The sequence below is a fragment of the Leptonychotes weddellii genome, chromosome 13 (assembly GCF_054177405.1).
Source record: "Leptonychotes weddellii isolate Sample4059 chromosome 13, ASM5417740v2, whole genome shotgun sequence".
In the NCBI taxonomy this organism is placed as follows: Eukaryota; Metazoa; Chordata; class Mammalia; order Carnivora; family Phocidae; genus Leptonychotes; species Leptonychotes weddellii.
Window position 1 is genome coordinate 54589595 of NC_138381.1, and position 27714 is coordinate 54617308.

The following is a 27714-nucleotide window of genomic DNA, read 5'->3' on the forward strand; positions in this document are numbered from 1 at the left end:
ACAGGACCTCTTCATAAGGCAGCTACTTTCAAGAGCAGGAGATGTAGCTGACTGTCGAACCACACAGAAACAGACACAGAGAGTTAGACAAAATAAAGACAGAGGACTATGTCCCAGATGAAAGAACAGGACAAAAATCAAAGCAATAGACCTAAGATAAGTAATATTCCTATGGAGAATTTAAAGTAATGGTCATAAAGATATGCACTGACTAGAGAAAAGAGTAGAGGACATCAGTGAAACCCTTAAAAAGGAAATAGAAAACATAAAAAAGAACCAAAGCTGAACAATTTCATAACTAAAATTAAAAATACATGGAATAGATGAACTAAATAGACTAGATAAAGCACAGGAATGGATTAGCAACCTGGAAGACAAAATAATGGAAAACAATCAAGCCAAACATAAGAGAGAAAAAAATAATAAAGTGAAAATAGACTTAGAGAACTCAGTGACACCATCAAATGTAGTAATATTCACATTATAGGGATCCCAGAAGGAGAAAAGAGAGAAAAGGGGGCAGAAAATTTATTTGAAGACACAACAGCTGAAAACATCCTGAATCTGGAAAAGGAAACAGAAATCCAGATTCAGAAGGCACAGAGCCCCCAACAAAATCAACCCAAGGAGGTCCACACCAAGACACATAGCAATTAAAATGGCAAAAAATAGAGATAAAGAGAGAATTCTAAAAGCAGCAAGAGAGCTGGGGTGCCTGGGTGGCTCAGTCATTTAAGTATCGGACTCTTGATCTCAGCTCAGGTCTTGATCTCAGGGTTGTGAATTTAAGCCCCACGTTGGGCTCCATGCCTTAAATAGATAAAAATAAAAATAAATAAAAGCAGCAAGAGAAAAGAAAACAGCTACATGCAAGGGAATCCCCATAAAGTTATCAGCAGATTTTTCAGCAGAATTCTGCAGGACAGAGGGACTGGCATGATATATTCAATTGGCTGAAACGAAAAAACATGCAGCCAAGAATACTCTATCCAGCAAGGCTATCATTCAGAATAAAGAGAAAGATAAAGAGTTTCGCAGACAAACAAAACTTAAAGGACTTCAAGACCATTAAACCAGCCCTACAAGAAATGTTAAAAGGCAATTCTTTAACTAGAAAGACGATAAGTAGGAGTACGAAAGGTAGGAAGCACAAAAGCAGTAAAAGTAAGTATATGTATAAGAATTAATCAAGGGATTCACAAAATAAAAGGATGTAAAGCATGACACATAGCTAAAACATACACATATACCTAAAACGTGGAGGGGAGAGAAGTAAAGAATGGGTTGAAACTTAAGCGACCATCAAATTAATAGACTGCTATATGCAGAAGATGTTATATACAAACCTAATGATCACCACAAATCAAAAATCAGTAATAGATAAGGAAATAATAAAGAGAGAGGAATCCAAGTACATCACTAAAGAATGCCACCAAACCCTGAGAGAAGAGCAAGAGAAGAAAGAAACAGAGAAGAACTACATAAACAGACATAAAACAAGTAACAAAATGGCAGTACATACATACTTATCAATAATTACTTCGAATGTAAATGGACTAAACACTCCGATCAAAAGATACATGGTGACTGAGTGGATGAAAAAGCAAGACCCATCTATAAGCTGACTATAAGAGACTCACTTCAGACCTAAAGAACCATGCAGACTGAAATTGAAGGAAAGAAGCATGTATCATGCAAAAGGAAGTGAAAAGAAAGTCAGGGTAGCAATATTTATATCGGGCAAAACAGACTATAAAACAAAGAAGGTAACAAAAAACAAAGAAGGACACTATATAAACATAAAGGGGACAATCCAATAAGATATAACAATTATAAATATATATGCACCCACCATGGGAGCACCCAAATACATTAAGCTACTGATAACAAATATGCAAAATGTAAGCAACAGTAACACAGTAACAATATAGGGCTTTAACACCCCACTTACAGCAATGGAGAGATCATCCAAACAGAAAATCAACAAAGAAACAGTGACTTTGAATGACACGCTGGACCAGATGGATCTAATAGATATATTCAGAGCATTCCATCCTAAAACAGAATACTCGCAAGTGCACAAGAAATATTCTCCAGAATAGATTACAAAGTAGACCACAAAACAAGTCTCACCAAATTCAAAAAGACTGAAGTCACACCATGCATCTTTTCTTAGCACAACACTATGAAACCAGAAATCAAACACAAGAAACTATCTGGAAAGAACACAATTACATGGACACGTTAATAACATGATACTAAGCAATAAATGGGTCAACAAGAAATCAAAGAGGAAATCAAACAATACATGAACAAATGAAAATGAAAATACAACAGTCCAAAATCTTTGGGATGCAGCAAAAGCTGTTCTAAGAGGAAAGTTTGTGACAATACAGACCTATCTCAAGAAGCCAAGAAAAATCTCAAACAATCTAACCTTACAAATAAAGGAGCTAGAAAAAAAACAAACAAAACCCAACAACAGTAGAAGGAAGGAAATAATAAAGATTAGAGTAGAAATAAATGAAATAGAAACTAAGAAACAATAGAACAGATCAATAAAACCAGAAGCTGTTTCTTTGAAAAGATAACAAAATCGATATTTTAGCAGTACTCATTTAAAAGAGAGAGAACTCAAACAAAATCAGGAATGAATGAAGATAATTAACAACTGACACCAAAGAAATACAAAGGATCTTAAGAGAATATTATGAAAAATTATATAACAAATCGGGACAACGTAGAAGAAATGGATAAATTCATAGAAACATGTAACATCCCAAAAGTGAATCAGGGAAAAATAGGAAAACTGAACACACTGATTATCAGCAAAGAAATTTATTTTACTTTTTTTTTAAGATTTTATTTATTTATTTGAGAGAGAGAGAGAGGAGGGGCAGAGGAAGAGGGAGAAGCAGACTCCTCACCAATCAAGGAGTCTGATGCGGGACTCGATCCCAGGACCCCAGGATCATGACCCAAGCTGAAGGCAGATGCCCAACTGACTGAGCCACACAGGTGTCCCACCATCAAAGACATTTAATCAGTAATCAAAAACACGCAACCAAAGTCTAGGACCAGATGGCTTCACAGGTGAATTCTACAAAACATTTAAAGGAAAGTTAGTATCTATTCTTCTCAAACTCTTCCAAAAACTAAAAGAGGAAAGAAAGCTTCCAAATTCATTCTATCATTACCCTGATACCAAAATCAGGTAAAAACACTATTAAAAAAAGAACTACAGGCCAGTATCTCTGTTGAACAGAGATGCAAAAATCCTCAACAAAATATTAGTAAACCGAATCCAACAATACGTTAAAAAAAAATAACTCATCACAATCAAGTGAGGTTCATTCCTGTGATGCAAGGGTGGGTTGATATTCGCAAGTCAATCAACATGATACATCGTATTAACAAGAGAAAGGATAAAAACCATATGAACATTCCAACAGATGCAGAAAAAGCCATCTGACAAACTACAGCATCCATTCATGATAAAAACCCTCCACAAAGTAGGTTTGGAGGGAACATACCTTAACATAATAAAGGCCATATATGAAAAGCCCGCAGCAAACATCACACTCAATGGGGGAAAACTGATGAAAGCTTTTCCCCTAAGGTCAGGAACAAGATAAAATGTCCACTCTCACCACTTTTATTTAACACAGTACTAACAGTTCTAGCCACCACAATCAGACAACAAAAAGAAATAAAAGGACCCCAAATTGGTAAGGAAGAAGTAAAACTTTCACTATTTGCAGATGACATGATACCATATATAGACTACCCTAAAAACTCTACCAAAAAACTACTAGAACTGATAAATAAATTCAGTAAGGCTACAGGATACAAAATCGATTTCTATACGTTAATAATGAATAGCATAAAGAGAAATTAAAAATCCCATTTACATTTGCAGCAAAAGTAATAATGTACCTGGGAATAAACTTAGCTAAGGAGGTGAACAACCTGTACTCTAAAACACTGATGAAAGAAATTGAAGACAACACAAACAAATGGAAAGATATCCATGCTCATGGACTGGAAGAACAAATATTGTTAAAATGTGCATATAACATTAAGCAATCTATAGACTTAATGCAATCCCTATCAAAATACCAACAGTATTTTTCACAGCGCTAGAACAAACTATCCTAAAGTTTGTAAGGAACCACAAAAATCCCCCAATAGCCAAAGCAATCTTGAAAAAGGTAACAAAACCAGAGGTACCACAACCCCAGATTTCAAGATACAAAACAAAGCTGTAGTAATCAAAAGAATATGGTACTGGCACAAAAATAAACACTAAGATCAAGAGAACAGAAAGCCCAGAAACAAACTCACAATTATATGGTCAATTAATCTTCAACAAACAAGGCAAGAATATTCAATGGGAAAAGAGCCATGGTGTTAGGAAAATTGGACAGCAACATGCAAAAGAATGACACTGAACCACTTTCTTAGACCAAACACAAAAATAAACTCAAAATGGATTTAAGACCTAAATGTGAGACCTGAAACCATACAACTCCTAGAAAACAGCATAGGCAGTAATTTCTCTGAAACTAGCCAAAACATTTTTGTAGCAATATCTCCTGAGACAAAGGAAATAAAAACAAAAATAAACTACTGGGACTACATCAGAATAAAAAGCTTCTGAACAGCAAAGGAAACAATCAACAAAATATATGAAGAACTAATATAACACCAAAAAACCAAATAATCCAATTTTTAAAAATGGGCAAAAGACATGCACATACATTTCTGCAAAGACAACATACAGATGGCCAACAGACACATGAAAAGATGCTCAACATCAGTCATTATCAGGTTGCATTTAATCAAAACCACAATTAGATATCACCTCATACCTGCCAGAATGGCTAAAATCAAAACCATGAGAAAACAACAAGAGTTGGCAAGGATATGGAAAGAAAAGAACCCTCCTGCACTGTTGGTGGGAATGTAAACTAGCACAGCCACTGTGGAAAACATTATGGAGGTTCCTCAAAAAATTAAGAATACAACTATCATCCAATCCAGTAATTACACTATTGGGTATTTATCTAAAAAATACAAACAGAATACAAGATGGCAGAGGAGTAGGAGACCTTTGTCTCGTTCCAGGAATTCAGCTGGACAGCTATCAAATCATTCTGAACACCTGTGAATGAACTCAATTGGCGATCTAAGAAAAGAACTGCTTCAATTCTATAAATAGAAAAGTGACCACTTTCTACAAACTACCAAACTACCAAAACTGAACCAGGAAGAAACAGAAAACCTGAACAGACCCAGCAAGGAAATTGAAGCAGTAATCAAAAATCTCCCAACAAACAAGAGCTCAAGGCCAGATGGCTTCCCAGGGGAATTCTACCAAACATTTAAAGAAGAATTAATACTTATTCTTCTGAAGCTGTTTCAAAAAACAGAAATGGAAGGAAAACTTCCAAACTCATTTTATGAGGCCAGCATTACCTTGATCCCAAAGCCAGACAAAGACCCTACTAAAAAGGAGAATTACAGACCAATATCCCTGATGAACATGGATGCAAAAATTCTCACCAAGATACTGGCCAATAGGATCCAACAGTACATCAAAAGGATTATTCACCACGACCAAGTGGGATTTATTCCCGGGCTGCAAAGGTGGTTCAACATCTGCAAATCATTCACTGTGATACATCACATTAATAAAACAAAGAACAAGAAAAAACCATAAAAAATTAGGCAATGAAGGTCTAGCTGTTTTATGTGTATCAATAACTTTAAAGTGAAGATAACACCCAAGTTGGACTCTGCAACTCTGTTATCCTCCCAGATGCAGAAAAAAGCATTTGACAAAGTACAGCATCCTTTCTTGATTAAAACTCTTCACAGTATAGGGATAGAGGAACATACCTCAATATCATAAACACCATATACAAAAAGCCCACAGTGAATATCATTCTGGAGGTCTGGAACATGGCAAGGATGTCCTCTATCACCACTGCTGTTCAACATAGTACTAGAAGGCCTAGCTTCGGCAATCAGACAACAAAAAGAAATAAAAGGCATCCGAATCAGCAAAGAAGAAGTCAAACTCTCACTCTTTGCAGATGATATGATACTTTATGTGGAAAACCCAAAAGACTCCACCCCAAAACTGCTAGAACTCATACAGGAATTCAGTAAAGTGGCAGGATATAAAATCAATGCACAGAAATCAGTTGCACATTTATACATTAACAATGAGACAGAAGAAACAGAAACTGCACCCAAAACCATAAGATACCTAGAAATAATCCTAACCAAAGAGGCAAAGAACCTGTACTCAGAGAACTATAGAATACTCATGAAAGAAATTGAGGAAGACACAAAGAAATGGAAAAACGTTCCATGCTCATGGATTGGAAGAACAAAGACTCTTAATGTCTATGCTACCTTAGGCAATCTACACATTTAATGCAATCCCTCTCAATATACCATCAACTTTTTTCACAGAAATGGAACAAATAATCCTAAAATTTGTATGGAGCCAGAAAAGACCCCGAATAGCCAAAGGAATGTTGAAAGAGAGAACCAAAGCTGGTAGCATCACAATTCCAGACTTCAAGCTCTATTACAAAGCTGTGATCATCAAGACAGTATGTACTGGCACAAAAACAGACACAAAGAACAGTGGAACAGAACAGAGAACTCAGAAATGGACCCTCAAAACTCTATGGTCAACTAATCTTCGACAAAGCAGGAAAGAATATCCAATGGAAAAAAGTCTCTTCAACAAATAGTGTTGGGAAAATTGGACAGCCACATGCAGAAGAATGAAAGTGGACCAATTCCTTTCACCATATACAAAAATAGACTCAAAATGGATGAAAGACCTAAACGTAAGATAGGCATCCATCAAAACCCCAGAGGAGAACACAGGCAGCAACCTCTGTGACCTAAGCCACAGCAACTGCTTGCTAGACGCATCTCCAAAGGCAAGGGAAACAAAGGCAAAATGAACTATTGGGACTTCATCAAGATAAAAAGTTTTTGCACAGCAAAGGACACAGTTGACAAAACCAAGACAACCGACAGAATGGGAGAAGATACTTGCAAATGACATATCAGATAGAGGGCTAATATCCAAAATCTATAAAGAACTTATCAAACTCAACACCCAAAGAACAAATAATACAATCAAGAAGTGGGCAGAAAACAAGAACAGACATTTCTCCAAAGAAGACATTCAAATGGCCAACAGGCACATGAAAAAATGCTCCACATCACCTGGCATCAAGGAAATACAACTAAAATCACAATGAGATACCATCTCACAGCAGTCAGACGGTTAAAATTAATAAGTCAGGAAACGACAGATGTTGGCGGGGATGCGGAGAAAGGGGAACTTTACACTGTTGGTGGGAATGCAAGCTGGTGCAGCCACTCTGCAAAACAGTATGGAGGTTCCTCAAAAAGTTGAAAATAGCTACTGTCCGACCCAGCAATTGCACTACTAGTGATCACAAATGTAGTGATCCGAAGGGGCACCTGCACCCCAATGTTTATGGCATGTCCACAATAGCCAAACTATGGAAAGAGCCCAGATGTCCATCAACAGATGAATGGATAAAGAAGATGTGGTATATATACACAATGGAATATTACTCAGCCATCAAAAAAAAGAAATATTGCCATTTGCAATGACATGGATGGAACCAGAGGGTACTATGCTGAGTTGAAATAAGTCAGTCAGAGAAGGACAATTATCATATGATCTCACTCATATATGGAATTTAAGAATCAAAACAGAGGAGCCTAGTGGAATGGAGGGAAAAATAAAACAAGATGAAATCAGAGAGGGAGACAAACCATAAGAGACTTAATCATAGGAAACAAACTGAGGGCTGCTGGGGGGGTGGGGAAGGGGTAACTGGGTGATGGACATTAAGGATGGCATGTGATGTAATGAGCACTGGGTATTATATAAGACTGATGAATCACTGAACTCTACCTCTGAAACTAATTAAACACTACATGTTAATTAATTGAATTTAAACTTAAAAGATTTTAGAAATTTTAGGGGTGCCTGGGTGGCTCAGTTGTTAAGCGTCTGCCTTCGGCTCAGGTCATGATCCCAGGGTCGTGGGATCAAGCCCCGTGTCAGGCTCCCTGCTCAGCGGGAAGCCTGCTTCTCCTTCTCCCAGTCCCCCTGCTTGTGTTCCCTCTCTCGCTGTGTCTCTCTCTGTCAAATAAAAAAAAATAAAAATCTTGAAAAAAAAAATTTTAGAAATTTTAAAAAATAAGGGAAAATAAATAAAATTTAATTAACCCAATCCAAAAAAAAAAAAAACCAGAAAACACTAATTCAAAGTCTACATGCACCTCTACATTTACTGCCTCATTATTTAGAATAGCCTAACTATGGAGGCAGCCCAAGTGTCAACAGGTGAATGGATAAATAAGATGTGGTACACACACAAACACACACACAGGGGAATATTAGTCAGCCATAAAAGAGAATAAAATCTTGGGAGCACCTGGGTGGCTCAGTCGGTTAAGGATCTGCCTTCAGCTCAAGTCATGATCTCGGGCTCCCTGCTCAGCGGGAGTCTGCCTCTACGTCTGCACCGACCCCCCTCCCCCTCCGCTTGTCCTCTCTCTCTTTCTCTCTCAAATAAATAAATAATAAAAACCTTTAAAAAAATTTTAAAAAGAAAAAATCTTGCCATTTGCAACATGGATGGAGCTAGAAAGTATTATGCTAAGCAAAATAAGTCAGAGAAAGACAAATACCATATAATTTCACTCATGTGGATTTTAGGAAATGAACAAGCAAAGGGGAGGCAGAGAGAGAGAGAAAGAGAGATAAACCTAGAAACCGACTTTTAACTAGAGTACAAACTGATGGTTACTTGAGGGGAAGCTGGTGGGGAACCGGTGAAATATGTGAACCAGAGTACACTTAACATGATAAACACTAAGTAATGTACAAAACTGATACATTACTATATTGTACACCTGAAACTAATATAACACTGTATGTTAAGTATACTGTAATTAAAATTTTTTAAAAAGGTTGATAAAAATACATGGGTCGGGGCGCCTGGGTGGCTCAGTTGGTTGGGCGACTGCCTTCGGCTCAGGTCATGATCCTGGAGTCCCGGGATCGAGTCCTGCATCGGGCTCCCTGCTCAGCAGGGAGTCTGCTTCTCCCTCTGACCCTCCTCCCTCTCATGCTCTCTGTCTCTCATTCTCTCTCGCAAATAAATAAAATCTTTAAAAAAAAAAACACATGGGTCAATAGTCCATGTGATTTTGTTTTAGCATCTGTACTGAAAATACTATTTATAATTTCAACTATAAATCACTGTGAACCTTCTAATACAAACTATTTAATCTTCCTTGAGAGAACAGCACAGAAAAAAATTCTGGCATATAGCAAAAGTTGGAATAAATGTGGCATCAAAGATCAGTGGGAAAAAGGCCACCCAGGCGCCACAATTATTCAGAAAATGGTGTGCTGGGACTCCTGGGTGGCTCAGTCAGTTAAGTGTCTGCCTTCGGCTCAGGTCATGATCCCAGGGTCCTGGGATCAAGTCCCATGTCAGGTTCCCTGCTCAGTTGGGAGCCTGCTTCTCCCTCTGCCTGCCACTTCCCCTGCTTGCGCACACGCTCTTTCTCTGACAAAAAAATAAAAATCTTTTAAAAAAGACAGAAAATGATGTGCCAAAGGGTAACTATCAAAAAGGGACAGATAAGCCTGTCACAGGAGAAGTAAAAACAAATTCTAGGTGAACTAATGATTAAGCATAAAATGAAACTTCAAACAATATCTGATCTTGAGAAAGATGCAACTAAGGAAAACAATATATATAGCAAAGTTGAATACCAATAGATAGGAATAAAAATTATTCAACTTTCATCAAACCAAAAAACTGTAAATAAGCAAAACACTACCAGTGGTTTTTAATGTTCTAACACACAGCCCAGCAAGGCCAGAGTAAAACTAGAACTCTCAATCACTAGTAATGATATTATAACTTGTCACTGCCTTTTCAAGAGAATAATTTTGCAATCAGCATTAAGAGCCTTAAAAAACCTAGCCTACTAAAACAAAGGTCTGTATGAATTCAGTCAATGATTCCTTATTCACAATTCTATAATCCAAAAATATCTAAACACTGGCAGCAAAACCTATCATGAATTTATAATTATTTATCCCACTCAGCTCATCAGCCTGGCCTTCAAAGCTGTAATTAATTTGGTCCCTTCCTATTTGCCTGAGTTTATTTCCCAAAATAGCCTCCTACAGGTGCTGTAAACCTGCCACACAAAACCGCAAGTTTAACTATTCTCCAAACATGGTCTAAAATGCCCCCACCATAGCGCCTTTACAGAAGCTGTCCCGCTTCCTGAAATATACTTCTCTTCCCAAATCTATGTTAAGGCCTATCATGGGTCTTTTCATGAAAAAGGAAAAACTGCATCCCCTTTTAAGAAAGCTTCACAGACACTTTCCTCAATCAGAACTAATTTGTCACCCTCCTATGAATCCTGCACAATTTGTACCGTTGAGGTATACTTAAGGTAGTCAGAGGGTTAGCTGTGCATCTCTTCTCTCACTTGGCAGAACTTTCAGAGAGCAGAGACTAAATATTTCATTGTTCCCCCAATTTCTTAACATAGTGCTTTATATTCTGTATCCTAATGATAATAAACTGAGGGATGAGCATAATCATATCAGGATTCATAATAAATAAGTTTTTAAAAATTCCATCACTCAACACAAGTGCCATGTGAGTGCTGGTAGGGAGGAGGTAAAGGAGAGGACAAACAAAAAGCTGGCATAGTAACTACTGAAACAAAGAAGTAGAAAGACGTGGAGACTAGGAAAACACAAGTCACTTTACAGTACCAGAAGAATCCTCCAAGCTTGTCAGTGATGTAAGTTTCTCATTTTCTAATAAACTAGTGTGGCTTAAGTCATTGTGTGGATTCTTGTCTTCAAAATGTTTTCCAGCAAGAGGAACAATCATCTGTAAGAAATAAAATGCCAAGTAACAAAAGCAAACTCACTACTTTGAAGACCACACTAGAAGGTTGCAAAAAGGACCACCAATGTGCTCAGTATTTGTAATTCACAATTTAGGCAATGAAGGTCTAGCTGTTTTATGTATATCAATAACTTTCTTCCTGCCCCCATTCCACTTTCCTCCCCTGACCCACCCACTGAGACATTGTTAAAATTTAACATCTCAAATTGAATGCACAAGCTCAGAAGACCTAGTAACACAGTTAGTACACTAATACCCAAATGAATTTGAACAATACAAGGCTTGGGGTAGGAAGTGAAGATAACAGCCAAGTTGGACTCTGCAATCTACATTGAAATCGCTGGTTTTTCTGCTTCTCAACCCAGGGACAACATAATCCTAACGGCACACAGCAGTTTGTTAAGGGCATTCAAGGCCCAGAATAAAAGGTAACATTGCCTTCTACATGTCAACTTTATTTCAAAATCTTACTAAATATATATCAGACAATACCATCTTTAAAATTAGATTGCAAAATACACAATTTTTAAGATAAAAACAAGGGCTCTCCATACAATTGCATACTTGTAGAGAACTGTGCTGAATTATGCTCATAAAGATCTAAAGATGTGGAAACGAAAAAAACAAATGAACAAACAAAAAAACAGAAATAGACTCAAACACATCTGAGAAAAAAGTGGTGGTTCCTGGAGGAGAGAGAGTGGAACGATGGGTGAAATAGATGGATGAGAGGTACAAAATCCCAGTTATAAAATAAATAAGTCACAGGGATGAAAAGTACTACATAGAGAATACAGTCAATAATATTGTAATAACTTTGCATGGTAACAGAGGGTAACTACACTTCTGGTGGAGAGCATTTATAATGTATACAGTAGTTGGGCACCTGGGTGGCTCAGTTGGTTAAGTGACTACCTTTGGCTCAGGTCATGACCCCTGGGTCCTGGGATCGAATCCCACACCGGGCTCCCAGCTCAGCAGGGAGCCTGCTTCTCTCTTTGCTGCTCCCCCTGCTGTGTGTGCGTGCTCTCTATCTCTCTGACAAATAAATAAAATCTTAAAAAAAAAAAAGTATAAAGTTGTTAACTGCTTTGTTGTATACCTGAAACTAAGAAAACATTGTAATATCAGCTATACTTTAATTAAAAATAAGAAAGAGGGGTGCCTGGGTGGCTCAGTCATTAAGTGTCTGCCCTCGGCTCAGGTCATGATCCCAGGATTCTGGGATCAAGCCCCACATCGGGCTCTCTGCTCAGCAGGAAGCCTACTTTTCCCTCTCCCACTCCCCCTGCTTCTGTTTCCTCTCTTGCTAACTCTGTCAAATAAATAAGTAAAATCTTTAATAAATAGATTGATAGATAAAAATAAATAAAAATAAATACATAAAAATAAAAATAAGAAAGAGCTGGGATGCCTGGCTGGCTCAGTGAAGCATGCAGCTCTTGATCCCAGGATTGTGAGTTTGAGCCCCATGCTGGGTGTAGAGATTACTTAAAAAATAAAAAATCTTTTAAAAAATTAATCAAATAAATTAAAAAGAGCTTATTCTCACCACTCCCCTCACCCCCGGACACACACACACGTGTCAAATGAAGTAGTAGCTCCCTCTGGTCTACATTTTCTAACGTATTTCTTTTCCTCTTCCTCTTACTTTGTCATCTCCTTTTTATTAGTATCTCATATTTCTATACTTGTTTTGCTGCTTTCCAGTTTTATGGTTCCTCTCTTACTATCAATAATTTCTAATACTTTTTGGAAGTCAATTCTTCAGCCATCCTAAAAAAATAAATTTCCTACCATGAAGAAAAGTTATGTCTTTTCTCTTTAGAAACCATGTCTTCTAAATGTTCAAGAAATCATGCTTTCTAACTTAATTTCAACTTGACTACACTTGAACTTCCTTTAAAAAGCATTTCTCAAATTTGAAAGTTGTTAGTAGTTACATACAAGGAGCAAGTGTACAGAGCAGGGGTCGACATTTTCTGTAAAGAGTCAGCCAGCAAAATATTTCAGGTTTTGTCAGCCTTACAGTCTCTGTCACAGCTTCTCAACTCAGCTACTGTAACACAAAGCAGCCCTGAACAAAACAGAAACAAATGGGCATCGCTGTGTTCCAACAAAAATTTACAGAGACAGGCAAATAAGCTATAGACTGCCAACCTGAAATAATTCTTTAGACCTTTTTGTTTATATTTTATAAATACCAGACTCCAGGCCTGAAATCCCTATTAAATGTTTATGTTGGACATGACCTGTTGGTCTGCTAAGCCCCCCTTCTTTGAGGAGTCCATCTCTTTTTACATCATGTGGACCTGGTGGGGCTATCAGCTGCATTCCTCTCTCTACATATATACGTACACTGATGTACATGCCTACACACACACACACACACACACAGAAGTGGACCTAAGTTCAGGCTCAACAAACAGAGTATTTTATTCCAACCTACCCCTTGGCACAGTGAATTACATAGGGGAGAACATATGACCCAAGTGAGCTCATTAGAGTTGTTGTCTTTTTTTTTTTTTTTTAATTTACCCTCAAAGAAAGTTCATGGTCTTCTTTTTTGGTCACGAATGTTAAGAATGTAGGCTTAGGTTGCCTAAAAATGAAGACAGCCTCCTGATCATTCAACCAATTACTGAGTGCCAACTATGTGCCAGGCACTCAAGATACAATAAACAAAACAAAGAGGGACGCCTGGGTGGCTCAGTCAGTTAAGCGTCTGCCTTTGGTTCAGGGTCATGATCCCAGAGTCATGGGATCAAGTCCCGCGTGGGGCTCCCTGTTCAGAGGGGTACCTGCTTCTCCCTCTGCCTGCGGCTCCACCCGCAAGTGCTCTCTCTCTCTCTGACAAATAAATAAATAAATAAAATCTTTAAATAAAATAAACAAAACAAAGAGAAGCCCTTACCCTCCCAGAGCCATCTTTCAAGAGGGAAGCAGCAAGGAGTGAAGTAGAGCAAAGGTGGAGAAGTCCTAATGACAGAGGAAGCCCTAGACCAAGACGACTCTCATGTGCTGATTACTTGAAGCAGTAATGTGGATTTCTGCTATTTTTCTAACTAAAATTACTGCTATTTAACACTTACAGATACAAAATAGAAACTTTCATTCTCCTAATAACACTCCAGAAATTGGTAACATATAAAAGATTACCTTGTTCTCCTTATTATTCATCCATGGTTGTAAACAAAAATCAACAGGTGAGTCTGTTTGAGAAAACAAAAATAACTGAGACCAAATTATTTTATCAACTAAAAACCCAATAACCCCTAAAAATTATAAATTAACTAAACTTTTTTCCCTTAAGTAGAATAAAGCACTTTTAAGTGATGGTATAGGAACTTATCACTGGTCAGTTTAATTAAAAAACTGTCAGGGTGGAGAAGTATGAGAAATTATACATATGCCAAAAAAAACCCTGAATATGAATCTAATCAAGCCTTTAAAGCTAACTTTTGCTTTACAGAGGATATAGGGAAGAGAGAAACAAGAAAAATGACAGCATGACTAAGCATACAGACAAATCCAAATCATGGAACACTCTACAGGGTGACAGACTGAGTTTTTTTCAACAGTCACTGACTTAGGACACACAACAAATAATATAACGTAACATAAGGTAACCTTCTTTGGACTCCAATTCAAGCAAACTAACCTGGATAATTAGTAAAATGAATATGGACTAGAGTACTATATGATAATAAAAGAACTGTTAATTCTGTTAGCAGTGTTAACAGACTGTGGTTATATAAGAAAATATCTGTATTTTTAGAGATGCATACTAAAATATGTAGGAATAAAACGATACTTGAATTTTAAAATATCAGAAAAAAGTAATAAAAAAACAGAAGAGATAAAGCAAATACGACTAAATCTTATACTAACTGAGATTGTGGGATAAGTATATGAGTTTTTCTTAACGGATATAAAATTTGCATACCATGAAATCACCACCTTCTTAAAGCATTCAAAACAGTGGTTTTTAGCATATTCTCAAGGCTGTGCAACCATCAGCACTCTTTAATGCCACAATATTTTCATCAGTCCAGAAATACACACTGTACCCATTAGCAGTCATTCCCTATTCTCCCCTTCCCGTGGCCCTGGCAACCACTAATCTATTGTCTCTATGGATTTGCCGATGCGGTCTCTACAGATGTCTGTGGACGAACAGAATCTTAAAACATGTGGCCTTTTGTATCTGTCTTTCTTCACTTAGCCTAATGTATTCAAAGTTCATCCATATGATAGTACATATCAATACTTCACTCCATTCTATGGCTCAGTAATACTCCACCATATGGACACACTACACGTTATTTATCCATTCATCAGCTGATGGGAGATTTGTTTCCACTCTACCACTATTGTGATTAATGCTACTATGAATATTCATGTACAAGGTTTTGTGTAGACATATGTTTTCATTTCTCTTGGGTATATAACTAGGACTGGAACTGCTGGCTCATATGATAGTGCTATGTTTAATGTTTTGAGGAACTGTCAAACTACTTTCACAGCAACTCCATCATTTTACATACCCACCAGCAATGAATGAGAGTTTTAATTTCTCCATATCCTCACCAACACTTACTGTTTTCCAACTTTTTGATTATAGCTATTATAATAGGTGTAAAACCATTATCTCATGGTTTTGATTTGCATTTCCCTGATGATTAAAGATGTTGAACATTGTTTCATGTGTTTACTGGCCATTTTACAACTTCTTTAGACAAATGTCTACTGAAAACCTTTGTCCACTTTACAGTGTTTTTTACTGAATTGGAAGACCTAAAATCTGGATGCCAGTCCCTTACCATATATGATTTGCAAATATTCTCTTCCATCTTTGTGCTGCCTTTTCAGTCTTTATAAGTCTTTTGAGGCATGAAAGTTTTCAATTTCAATGAAGTCCAATTTACCAATATTTTCTTTTATTGCTTGTAAGTGTGAGGAGTTAATACCATTCTCACTACTTTCATACATATTTGACACTTTTCATCAAGAGTAATACAAACAGTCACTAAGGTTTTTAACAAAAACATACAAAGTACATTCATTCATCAATCCTATAATATGGGCTAAGTACTGAACCACAATTTGGAATTACATGCTATCTTCACTACATAAGAATACAATACATAGTTTAAAATATTTAGCTTTAATTTCTCTGACAAAAGAGAACATAGAGTACTTAGAAGCAATCTGAAAGCAGAGCCTGTAAGTTATTTATTTCTTATAATCTTCCCCTAAATTTGAAAACAACTGTTCAAATGACTCCAAAGCATTCAACTTGGTTTTCTTAGAAACAATAATTTTAGAATTTATAATTCACAAATTTATATAAAATAAATTTAGGAACAAATATGACTGGTGGTAATATCAATCAATTAGGCGGAGGGGGGCAGCGGAGTGTGAAAGGTGTGTCTTAAACACAACGTGTGCTGTGGCCATCTGACAGAATGGTTTCCAAAGGAAAGGAGCTTTCAGCTTAATCAGTGAAGACAATTAAAAGATTAATCAAGAGGAGGGTGGTCCAAGATGGCGGAGGAGTAGGAGACCTAACTTTTGTCTGGTACCAGGAATTCAGCTAGATAGCTATCAAACCATTCTGAACAACTAACAAACTCAACAGGAGATAGAAGAAAAGAATAGCAGCAACTCTATGAACAGAAAAGTGACCGCTTTCTGTAAGGTAGGACATGCGGAGAAGTGAATCTGAGGCATATATGGGAAGATAGACAGGGGTGCGGGGTTGGAGGGGGAGCGTTCTGTCAGCCGGCTACCGGCAAGTGAAAGAACATAAGGACACAAAATCAGAACTTTTAGAAGTCTGCTCCAGTGAGGGACGTCACTCTGGTGGCTAAGCAGAGGGGGTGGGGGGTGTAACCCTCGCTGGGATAGTGTGGTCTCAGGACCCTCAGGGTCACTGAAAGCCTGGGGGTGCCTGAGTGTGGCAGAGCTCCCAGGTATCAGAGCAGGGAAGCCGGCTGCAAAGAGAGAGCCCAGGAGTGGGCTCTCAGCTTGGGGTTGCCATAAACCGTGATCCGCAGCACAGTAGGGCCCTTGCTCTTTGAGCAGGGACCCAAAAAGCAGCAGATCCGGGGAGACTTCCCTTCCTCCCTTGGGAGGAGCCTTGCGAGAGCCCACTGCAGGAAATCAGCTGGGTTTGGAGACTCCAAACAGGGCCGTGTGCCAGAGATAGAAATGCTCAGTCACAGGCCAGGTAAGCACGGAGTGTGGCTGGAGACCAGGGAGACAGGAGTGACTGACTGCTTTTCTCTGGGGCCTCACTGAGTGGGGCCCCAAGCTCTCGGCTCCTCTGGGGCCAGAGACTGGGAGACTGCCATTTTCATTCTTACCCTCTAAAGCTGTGCTGAAAGCCTTCAGGGAAAAGGGCTACCGAGAGCAAACCGGAGCAGACTGCTTAGCTTGGCCCCTGGCAAAGGCACTGCAATTCTGCCTGGGGCAAAGACATTTGAGAATCAATGCAACAGCCCCTCCCCCAGAAGATCAGCAAGAATATCCTGCCAAGAACAAGTTTAGGGATCCATGAGAACTGCAAAACTCCAGCACTAGGGGAATACAGCACAAAGAAGTCATGGCTTTTTTCCCATGATTCCTTAGTCTTTCAACTTTAATTTTTTAAATTTTCTTTATTTTTTTCTTTTTCTTTTTTTTTGAATTTTTCTTCTTTCCTTTTTCAACCAACTTATCAATTCCTTTTTAAAAATCTTTTTTAATTTTCATTTTTACAGTCATATTCTATCCCTTCATTGTACTGAACCTTATTGTTGGTATATATATGTAAGATTTTCTTAGTTTCTGCAGTTTTGTCTAAAAGACCAAAATATACCCACAATCTAGTGTATGATTCTGTTCTAGTCACCTACCTGATCACATTCATTTTTTAATTTTTCTTTTCTTTTTTCAACCAACTTATCTTTTTAAAATCTTTACAAGACCAGTGCTCTAACCCCTGAGCTATGGAGCCCTTTTTAAAATCTTTAATTTTCATTTTTCTACAGTCATATTCCATCCCTTCATTGTTTTTAACCTTATTTTTGTGTGTGTGTATATTATACAAGTTTTTCTTACTTTAAAATTCTGGGATGCAGTTTCGTCTAAAAGACCAAAATACACCCAAAATCAAGTGTATGGTTCTGTTCTACTCACGAGCCTGATCATATTTTTTTTTTTCCCTTTTTCCCCCCAGTTTCGGGTCTCTTCTGATTCATTTAGTGTATATTTCTCTGCAGTCATTGTCACTCTTTTAGCAATTTGTTCTCTTGTTCATCTGTTCTTCTCTGGACAAAATGACAAAACAGAAAACCTCACCTCAAAAAAAAGAACAAGAGGCAGTACCAACTGCCAGGGACCTAATCAATATGGACATTAGTAAGATGTCGGAACTAGAGTTCAGAATAACGATTATAAAGATTACTAGCTGGGCTTGAAAAAAGCATAGGAAACACTAGAGAATCCCTTTCTGGAAAAATAAAATCTAACCAAGTGGAAATCAAAAAGGCTGTAAGTGAGGTGCAATCAAAAATGGAGGCTCTAACTGCTAGGATAAATGAGGCAGAAGAGAGAATTTGTGATATGGAAGACAAAATGATGGAGAACAAAGAGGGTGAGAAAAAGAGAGATAAACAACTACCGGACCACGAGGAAAGAATTCAAGAGATAAGTGATACCATAAAGCGAAACAATATTAGAATACCTGGGATCCCAGAAGAAGAAGAATGAGAGAGGCGGAAGGTATACTGGAGCAAATTATAGCAAAGAACTTCCCTAATGTGGGGAAGGAAACAGGCATCAAAATCCAGGAAGCACAGAGAACCCCCCTCAAAAATCAATAAAAATAGGTCAACTCCCCAACATATAATAGTAAAAATTACAAATCTCAGAGACAAAGAGAAAATCCTGAAAGCAGCTCGGAACAAGAGGTCTGTAACGTACAACGGCAGAAACGTTAGACTGGCAGCAGACCTATCCACAGAGACCTGGCAGGCCAGAAAGGACTGACATGATATATTCAGGGTGCTAAATGAGAAAAATATGCAGCCAAGAATACTTTATCCAGCTAGACTGTCACTGAAAATAGAAAGAGTGATAAAAAGCTTCCAGGACAAACAGAAATTAAAAGAATTTGTGATCACCAAACCAGCCCTACAAGAAATACTGAAAGAGGTCCTCTAAGCTAAGAGAGAGCCCAAAAGTAACACAGACCAGAAAGGAATACAGACAATATACAGTAACAGTCACCTTGCAGGCAATACAATAGCACTAAATACATATCTTTCAATAGTTACCCTGAATGTAAGTGGGCTAAATGCCCCAATCAAAAGATTGTACTAGAAGTCCTAGCCTTGGCAATCAGACAACAAAAAGAAATCAAAGGCATCCAAATGAGCAAAGAAGTCAAACTCTCACTCTTTGCAGATGATATGATACCTTATGTGGAAAACCCAGAAGACTCCACCCCCAAACTGCTAGAACTCATACAGGAATTCAGGAAAGTGGCAGGATATAAAATCAATCCACAGAAATCAGTGCACATCTATACATTAACAGTGAGACAGAAAAAAGAGGAGTCGATCCCATTTACAATTGCACCCAAAACCATAAGATACCTAGAAATAATCCTAACCAAAGAGGCAAAGAACCTGTACTCAGAAAACTATAGAATACTCATGAAAGAAATTGAGGAAGACACAAAATGGAAAAACGTTCCATGCTCATGGATTGGAAGAACAAAGACTGTTAAAATGTCTATGCTACCTTGAGCAATCTACACATTTAATGCAATCCCTCTCAATATACCATCAACTTTTTTCACAGAAATGGAACAAATAATCCTAAAATTTGTATGGAACCGAAAAGAGCCCGAACAGCCAGAGGAATGCTGAAACAGAAAACCAAAGCTGGCGGCATCACAATTCTGGACTTTAAGTTCTATTACAAAGCTGAAATCATCAAGACAGCATGGTACTGGCACAAAAACAGACACACAGAACAATGGAACAGAATAGAGAGTCCAGAAACAGACCCTCAACTCTATGGTCAACTAATCTTCGACAAAGCAGGAAAGAATAACCAATGGAAAAAAGACAGTCTCTTCAACAAATGGTGTTGGGAAAACTGGGCAGCCACATGCATAAGAATGAAACTGGACCATTTTCTTTCACCATATACAAAAATAGACTCAAAATGGCTGAAAGACCTAAATGTGAGACAGGAATCCATCAAAATCCATGAGGAGAAGACAGGCAGCAACCTCTTCGACCTCAGCCGCAGCAACTTCTTCCTAGACACATGGCCAAAGGCAAGGAAAGCAAGGGCAAAAATGAACTATTGGGACTTCATCAGATAAAAAGCTTTTGCACAGCAAAGGAAACAGTCAACAAAACCAAAAGACAACCGACAGAATGGGAGAAGATATTTGCAAATGACGTATCAGATAAAGGGCTAGTATCCAAAATCTATAAAGAACTTACCAAACTCAACACCCAAAGAACAAATAGGGCAGAAGTCGGGATGCCTGGGTGGCTCAGTCGGTTAAGCGTCTGCCTTTGGCTCAGGTCATGATCCCAGGGTCCTAGGATCAAGTCCCACATCGGGCTCCTTGCTCGGCAGGGAGCCTGCTTCTCCCTCTCCCTCTGCCTGCTGCTCCCCCTGCTTGTGCTCTCTATCTCTGATAAATGGATAAATAAAATCTTTAAAAAATAAAAAATAAAAAGAAATGGGTAGAAGACATGAACAGACATTTCCACAGAGAAGACATCCAAATGGCCAACAGACACATGAAAAAGTGCTCAACATCACTCGGCATCAGGGAAATACAAATCAAAACCACAATGAGATACCATCTCACACCAGTCAGAACGACTAAAATTAACAAGTCAGGAAATGACAGATGTTGGCACGGATGTGGAGAAAGGGGAACCCTCCTACACTGTTGGTGGGAATGCAAGCTGCTGCAGCCACTCTGGAAAATAGTATGGAGGTTCCTCAAAAAGTTGAAAATAGAGCTACCCTACGACCCAGAAATTGCACTACTGGGTATTTACCACAAAGATACAAATGTAGTAATCCGAAGGAGCACCTGCACCCCAATGTTTATAGCAGCAATGTCCACAATAGCCAAACTATGGAAAGAGCCCAGCTGTCCCTCAAAAGATGAATCCATAAAGATGTGGTGTGTGTATACACACACACACACACACACATATACAATGGAATATTATGCATCCATCAAAAAATCAAATCTTGCCATTTGCAATGACGTGGATGAAACTAGAGGGTATTATGCTAAGCAAAATAAGTCAATCAGAGAAGACAATTATCATATGATCTATTGATTTGTGGAATTTGAGAAACAAGGCAGAGGATCATAGGGGAAGAGAGGAAAAAATGAAAGAAGATGAAACCAGAGAGGGAGACAAATTATAAGAGACTCTTAATCTCAGGACACAAACTGAGGGTTGCTAGAGTGGAGGGGGTGGGAGGGATGGGGTGGCTGGGTGATGGACATTGGGGAGGGTATGTGTTGTGGTGAGCGCTGTGTATTGTGTAAGAGTGATGAATCACAGACCTGTGATACATTATATGTTATTAATAAAAAAAATAAAAAAGATTAATATGTTATTAATAAGAAAAATAAAAAAGATTAATCAAGAGACCATTTCCTGTAAAAATATTAATAGGTAAATGCCAAACCATAAGTGATTTCAGTTTACCGTATTGTAGCTTAAGATAAATACCAAAGATAGATAAACAAGAAAGGAAACTGAAATATATACATTAGAAAGTAATTTCTGAAAGTTCAGTACCTTGCATTTGTTCCAGTGGTGAAATCCTATCAACAGGATCTTGGCTCTGAAAGGGTTTTGCAGTTTTAGCTTGCTTCTCTTCTGTTCTTGCCATATCACTTTGCAAAGTAGACTCTTCAAGAACAGCAACTGACAAATGCTGACTTTCTATATTCTTTTTCTTAGAGATAGAACTTTTCATGTGGGAACAGAATAATGACTAAATGTTAGTTACCTGGGTAAATCATTAAATATTCATTAATCAGTTATGTATTTAATCTCCCAAAATGAAAAAAAAAATGGATACAGTGAAAAGAAAAATTTCTAGGACCAGCCAGAAACTGTAATTGGCTCCACCGTAGGTACCCTGGGGACTGCACATCATTTTGGGTCCAGAGATACACAGTCTTCCAAAATCAAATACAGTATCATATTGCTATTCTGCCTCTTAAGTGATAAAATGACGGTTTTTTTCTTTTCCAAATAAGTATCTCTGAATCTATCATATGTGGAGAAAATCTCAGCTTTCTAAAAACAAAACAGACTTAAAGGATACTAGTATATTTGCCAAAAAGCTGATTCTCTGAATTATGAAATGCTTTGAAAGTTTTACTTTTAGCCCCTGCCATTGGCCTTGTCCCCATCTTTGTAGCTCTGTTGTTTTATATATGTATGACAATGTTTTTCCTTAAAGGCCATTTTCCTCCCAATCTTCTGCAAAAGCTCCTGGGTCTGATGCAACTCACCACAGCCTTCTGCCAGCAAGAGAGGGGTGAACTTTTTAGAAAAAGGCCTCTAAACACAATTAAATTCATCATCTGGCAAACTGATATCTAGGGATAGATTTAAATCTGACCAGGATGGATGAAAAGAAGATAATCCTTCCATATATTCCAAGTGCTAACCCTCTGTGCCTGAGGCAACTCCCAACTCTTAATTTACCTCCCAGTTTCTCCATCTCTGTATTGGGGCTGTAATACATAGAAAGCTGTTTACCATCAGCTCAATCCAAAGGTGCATTTATAGGTAGATATAGGAAAGTTTCATCCCAAACAGAAGCAAAGTAAAAGAGAGGGTAGAGGTAGGTGGATACAGACTGTAGGGTAGACTGTAAGTGGATACAAAGTTGTATGACAGAAGAGAGAGAAAAGAGGAGTGGGGGGTGTGCACAACAAAGGTAACTGACAAAATGAAAAGGCAGTCTACAGATGGGAGAAAATATCTGCAAATCATATCTGATAAAGGGTTAATATCCAAAATACACAAAGAACTCCTACACCTCAAGAGCAAAAACAAAAACAAAAAGCAAACAAGCAAACAGTATGATTAAAAAATGGGCAATATGAATATTCTTCCAATGACATACAGATGATCAATAGGTACATGAAAAGATGTTTAATGTCACTAATCATCAGGGAAAGGCAAATCAGAACCACAACGAGACATCACCTAACACCTGTTATGATAACTACTATAAAAAAGAGAAGAGGGATGCTTGGGTGGCTCAGTCAGTGAAGCGCCTGCGTTAGGCTCAGGTCATGATCCCAGGGTCCTGGGATCAAGCCCTGCATTGGGCTCCCTGCTCGGCGGGAAGTCTACTCTTCCCTCTGCCTGCCGCTCCCCCTGCTTGTGTGCACACACTCTCTCTGACAAATATATAAAATCTTTAAAAAAATAAAATTAATTAAAAAAAAGACAAGAAATAACAAGTGTTGGTGAGGATGTGCAGTGCTGGGATGTGAACTGGGAATGTAAATTGATGCAGTCACTATGGAAAATAGTAAGGAGGTTCTTCAAAAATTAAAAATAGAACTACCATATGATCCAGCAATCCCACGTCAGGGTATTTATCCAAAGAAAACTAAAGCCCTAACTCAAAAAGATATATGGCACCCCCATGTTCACTGCAGCATTATTTACAATAGCCAAGATGGAAGCAACCTTAGTGTCTGAAAGATGAATAAAAAAAATTTTGTATATATATAACACAATGGGATATTACTCAGCCATAAAAAAGAAGGAAATCTTGTCATTTGCAATAACATGGATGGACTTTAAGGGCATTACGGTAAGACAGAGAGACAAATACCACATAATCTCATTCATATGCAGAATCTAAAAATAAGAACAAAAAAACTAAGCTCATAGATACAGAGAAAAGATTAATGGTTCCCAGAGGTAGGGGATCAGGGGCAGGAGAAAAGGGGGAAGGGGGTCAAAAGGTACAAACTTCCAGATATAAAATAAGTAAGTCATGGGGATATAATGTATAGCATGGTGGCTACACGTAATAACACTGTATTACATATTTGAAAGTTGCTAAGAGAGTAAATCTTAAAAGTTCTCATCACAAGAAAAAAAAATTCTGTAACTATGTAAGGTGACAGATATTAACTAGATTTATTGTGGTGATCATTTCACAATATATACAAATATCAAATCATTACACTGCACAACTGAAACTAATGTTATATGTCAATTATATTTCAAATAAATGAGAAAATGAAAGAGAAAAGAAAGACAGTAAAGGTCCCTAGGTGACACATTAAAAAAAAAAAAAAGGTGGTGGGGAGGCAAAATGGTGACATGAAATAAATAAAAAAGAAATCATGACATTTAGGTTCATATTTCAAAGCCCCCCACTCCAAGAAGAACATGTGCACTTTACCCTTGAACAAGATGGGGGTTAGGGGCACTGACCTCCTGCATAATTGAAAATCTATGTCTAACTTCTGACTCCCCAAAAACTTTACTTAATTGAACTACTGTTGACTGGAAGCCTTACAAATAACATACACAGTCAATTAACACACACTTTGTATATGTACTATATACTGTATTCTTATAATAAAGCTAGAGGAAAGAAAATGTTATTAAGAAAATCACAAGGAAGGGCGCCTGGGTGGCTCAGTTGGTTAAGCGACTGCCTTCAGCTCAGGTCACGATCCTGGAGTCCCGGGATCGAGTCCCGCATCGGGCTCCCTGCTCAGCAGGGAGTCTGCTTCTCCCTCTGACCCTCCCCCGTCTCATGCTCTATCTCATTCTCTCTCTCAAATAAATAAATAAAATCTAAAAAAAAAAAAGAAAGAAAATCACAAGGAAGAGAAAATACATTTACAGTACTATGTATTTACTGAAACAAATCTGCATGTAAGTGGACCCATGCAGTTTAAGGGTCAACTGTAGTGTAACCATTAGAACTTTATGATAAAAGAGCCAATTAAATTAACCACCTTCCCCTAAATCCACTTCCTCAAAACTATAGCTATCACTTGTTTAGCCCGTCAAAATTCTTCAAACTAAGTCAAATATTAAGTTAAATAAACTTCAAGTAAAAGTGGCAAGCGTAACTTCTCGAACTGCATGAAAATGACAATAAGGACATCTATAAAAGTGAAGCAATCTGGATGAGAGCCACCAGTCCTAGCCCAAGCTTACCTCAGATTCTAGAATCTGAAAAGCAGACAGGGTATGCAGGAAAAACGAAAGCATGGTCCAGACAAGAACAAAAGGGCCTGGAAGCAGAAAACAAATCTGCCAGGAATAACTGCAGAAATGCTTCCTGACTAGGAAGGAGGGCAGGAGGGAGTCCAGAGGGAGTCCAAAGGGAGGGGATGACTGAAAGTCTATCAGCTGCCCTCGCTGGGCAGTGCTCCACTCCCTCTCCGCAACCCACGCAAACAAAACAGCAGTGTCAACATGACGCTGCACACCTAGGAAGGCTCTTCTCCAGAAAAGGCATATGAAACGCCTGTGCACAATGAAGTTATGGTGGTGACAGCAGTGTTAAACACCCGGCATGGAACCTGTAAAGTGAAGCTGGCCGTGAGTACTGCCCAACTCACATGAAGAGCTAACAGAAATGAGATCTGGATACCTACTAGCCCACACTAGCAACCTAGAAGACAGCCATAAATCAGATGCAGGAGAAGGAACAGCTTGAGAGATAAAAATAAAGATGAACAAAGTAAACAACCCCAGAGACAAGGATAATTTATAGAACTTTGAAAAATCTCCATTAAAATTCTCAGAAAACATTGAAGTAGCTATTATATCCACAAAAAGGAACCATTATAAAAAAATGAAAGACCAGAAAAAAGAGCTCTCAAAATTATGACTGCCAAATGATTTAATAGAAGGGTAGGGAAAAAATTAGGAACTTTATCTAGAACATTGTCTATTTGCACTGAAACAAAAGAAAAACAAAAACAAAAAAGGAAAAGGAAAAAAAAATAGTGGAAATAGATCAACCCAGGCAATCCAAAACATAGTCCCAGAAAGAAAGAAAAACAGAAAATTACTGAAGTAATAATAATTATCTAGAACTAAAGCACACAAATCTCTGGATTGATGCCAATTAGAATTCAGTTGGGAGTGGGGGGGAGCACCCACCAAGGACTCGGAGGATTCTAAGAGTTGCCAGAGAGAAAAAAGTTCAGATACAAATGGTCAAGTATCAAAATGACATCAGGCTTCTCACACTATGTAGCAATGCCTTCAAAATTTTGTGAAAGTTATTTTTATCTTTAAATCCTATCCTCTGCTAAAATATTCATTAATTCCGAAGTTAGAATAAGGATATTTTCAAAACATAAATTCCACCCTCCCCCAGGAGCCACAGAAGCCGTCCTCCACATGGGGATAAGAGCATGCCTCTGCAGGCTGTGCACCCACCATGACAAGCAGCCATAGGAAGTCCAGGCTCTCAGACTAACAACCCAGATCTTCAGACTACTCAATGGAGGCAAGGAATAGCCCCAAAGCACTCACCGCTACCCAATGAAAGTCTAGAGTGAGGCCAGTACACTGCATCTAGGACTACGCCTTACCAGGTTGTCTGTCTTCCATTAACAGGACTGACAAGACCACTTCCCAGACGTTCTGGCCCACATCAAAGAGTCAAGAGGTTACTTCTGATATTCTCCTCCCCTCCCCCCATGTCTAATGTCTCATTGCCAACATCAGTTCAATGGGACTAACTTCATGATGCCCTTCAATAAGCCCAGGACTCCTTACTCCTGACATTTGAAGATCCACAAGCACATTCCCCCTACCCAGCCCAACAAACCAACCCTGGATCAACAAAATCTTGCCATTTCTGAACCCTTCCTATGAACATCCCTTTTACCTCACCGCTTTAGGGAAAACCTGGATGTCCTGTGAAGATACCGCCTCCCTTAAACACTGGCAAATGAGGACTATCAGTCTCTCCCACAGCCTTGGAATCACTGGGCATAGAGATGGAATGTGTGTCTCCATCAGCATGTCCCCTCAGTACAACTTCCAGATCATCCTCAATAAAGCCTTCTAGCCTGGAGTCACCTACGACCCCTCATGGCACCTTCCTTAGTACCTCAACTCTATAATCCTTTGATGCAACCCAAGCCTCCAAACCACTCATATCACCACATCTCACACTCCCTCACCCTTCTGCTATCCTCTCCTCTTCCTTAACCTAAATCCCATGGCCAAACATAACACACCCTCAACTTCCTTATCCCTCACTACTTTCATCAGACTACAAGCCTAGTTAAACCCAACTCTCCCCTCACATCTTGCTAGCACTCCTACAGCTGAATGTGGTTGGAGAAAACATCACAATCACAGTAAATTCATGACCATGACCCTCGAGTGGGACTCCGGATGCTGTCGGACAATGGCACCATTTCCCTCTCTGTTCACTCTCCCACACTCCCATGATTGTTACATCTCTCTACTGCTCCTCTACCCTGAGTTGATGTCATGCCTCCTACCGCTCTGAGAGACCCTAAGCACGGAAAAGACAACTTCCACAGATTCTTACCACCACATGTACCCACACATTCTGCCTTCCCACCGGTTAATACAAAGGAGTTATCCACGGTCCTACC

General features: G+C 38.5%; 1 protein-coding gene and 1 long non-coding RNA gene across 4 annotated transcripts in view; both read right to left on the minus strand.

Annotated features, from left to right (window-relative positions):
* Positions 1-27714, minus strand: part of CEP192 (centrosomal protein 192) — a 135395-nt gene that overhangs the window by 96892 nt on the left and 10789 nt on the right. For 2 of the 3 annotated variants that reach the window (XM_081802584.1, XM_081802583.1), the window contains exons 5-7: positions 21866-22038; positions 14184-14236; positions 10886-11006 (exon numbers count right to left, since the gene is read on the minus strand). In XM_081802584.1, the coding sequence (XP_081658710.1) occupies positions 10886-11006; positions 14184-14236; positions 21866-22038 (347 nt within the window). The remainder of the gene's footprint in view (positions 1-10885; positions 11007-14183; positions 14237-21865; positions 22039-27714) is intronic. The other variant, XM_081802585.1, reaches the window with a different exon arrangement.
* LOC145716903 (uncharacterized) lies at positions 17743-21823 on the minus strand. The gene is made up of 2 exons (XR_014139854.1): positions 20531-21823; positions 17743-20336 (listed from the first exon to the last, which is right to left on the minus strand). It is a non-coding gene; the product is annotated as an uncharacterized LOC145716903 (long non-coding RNA).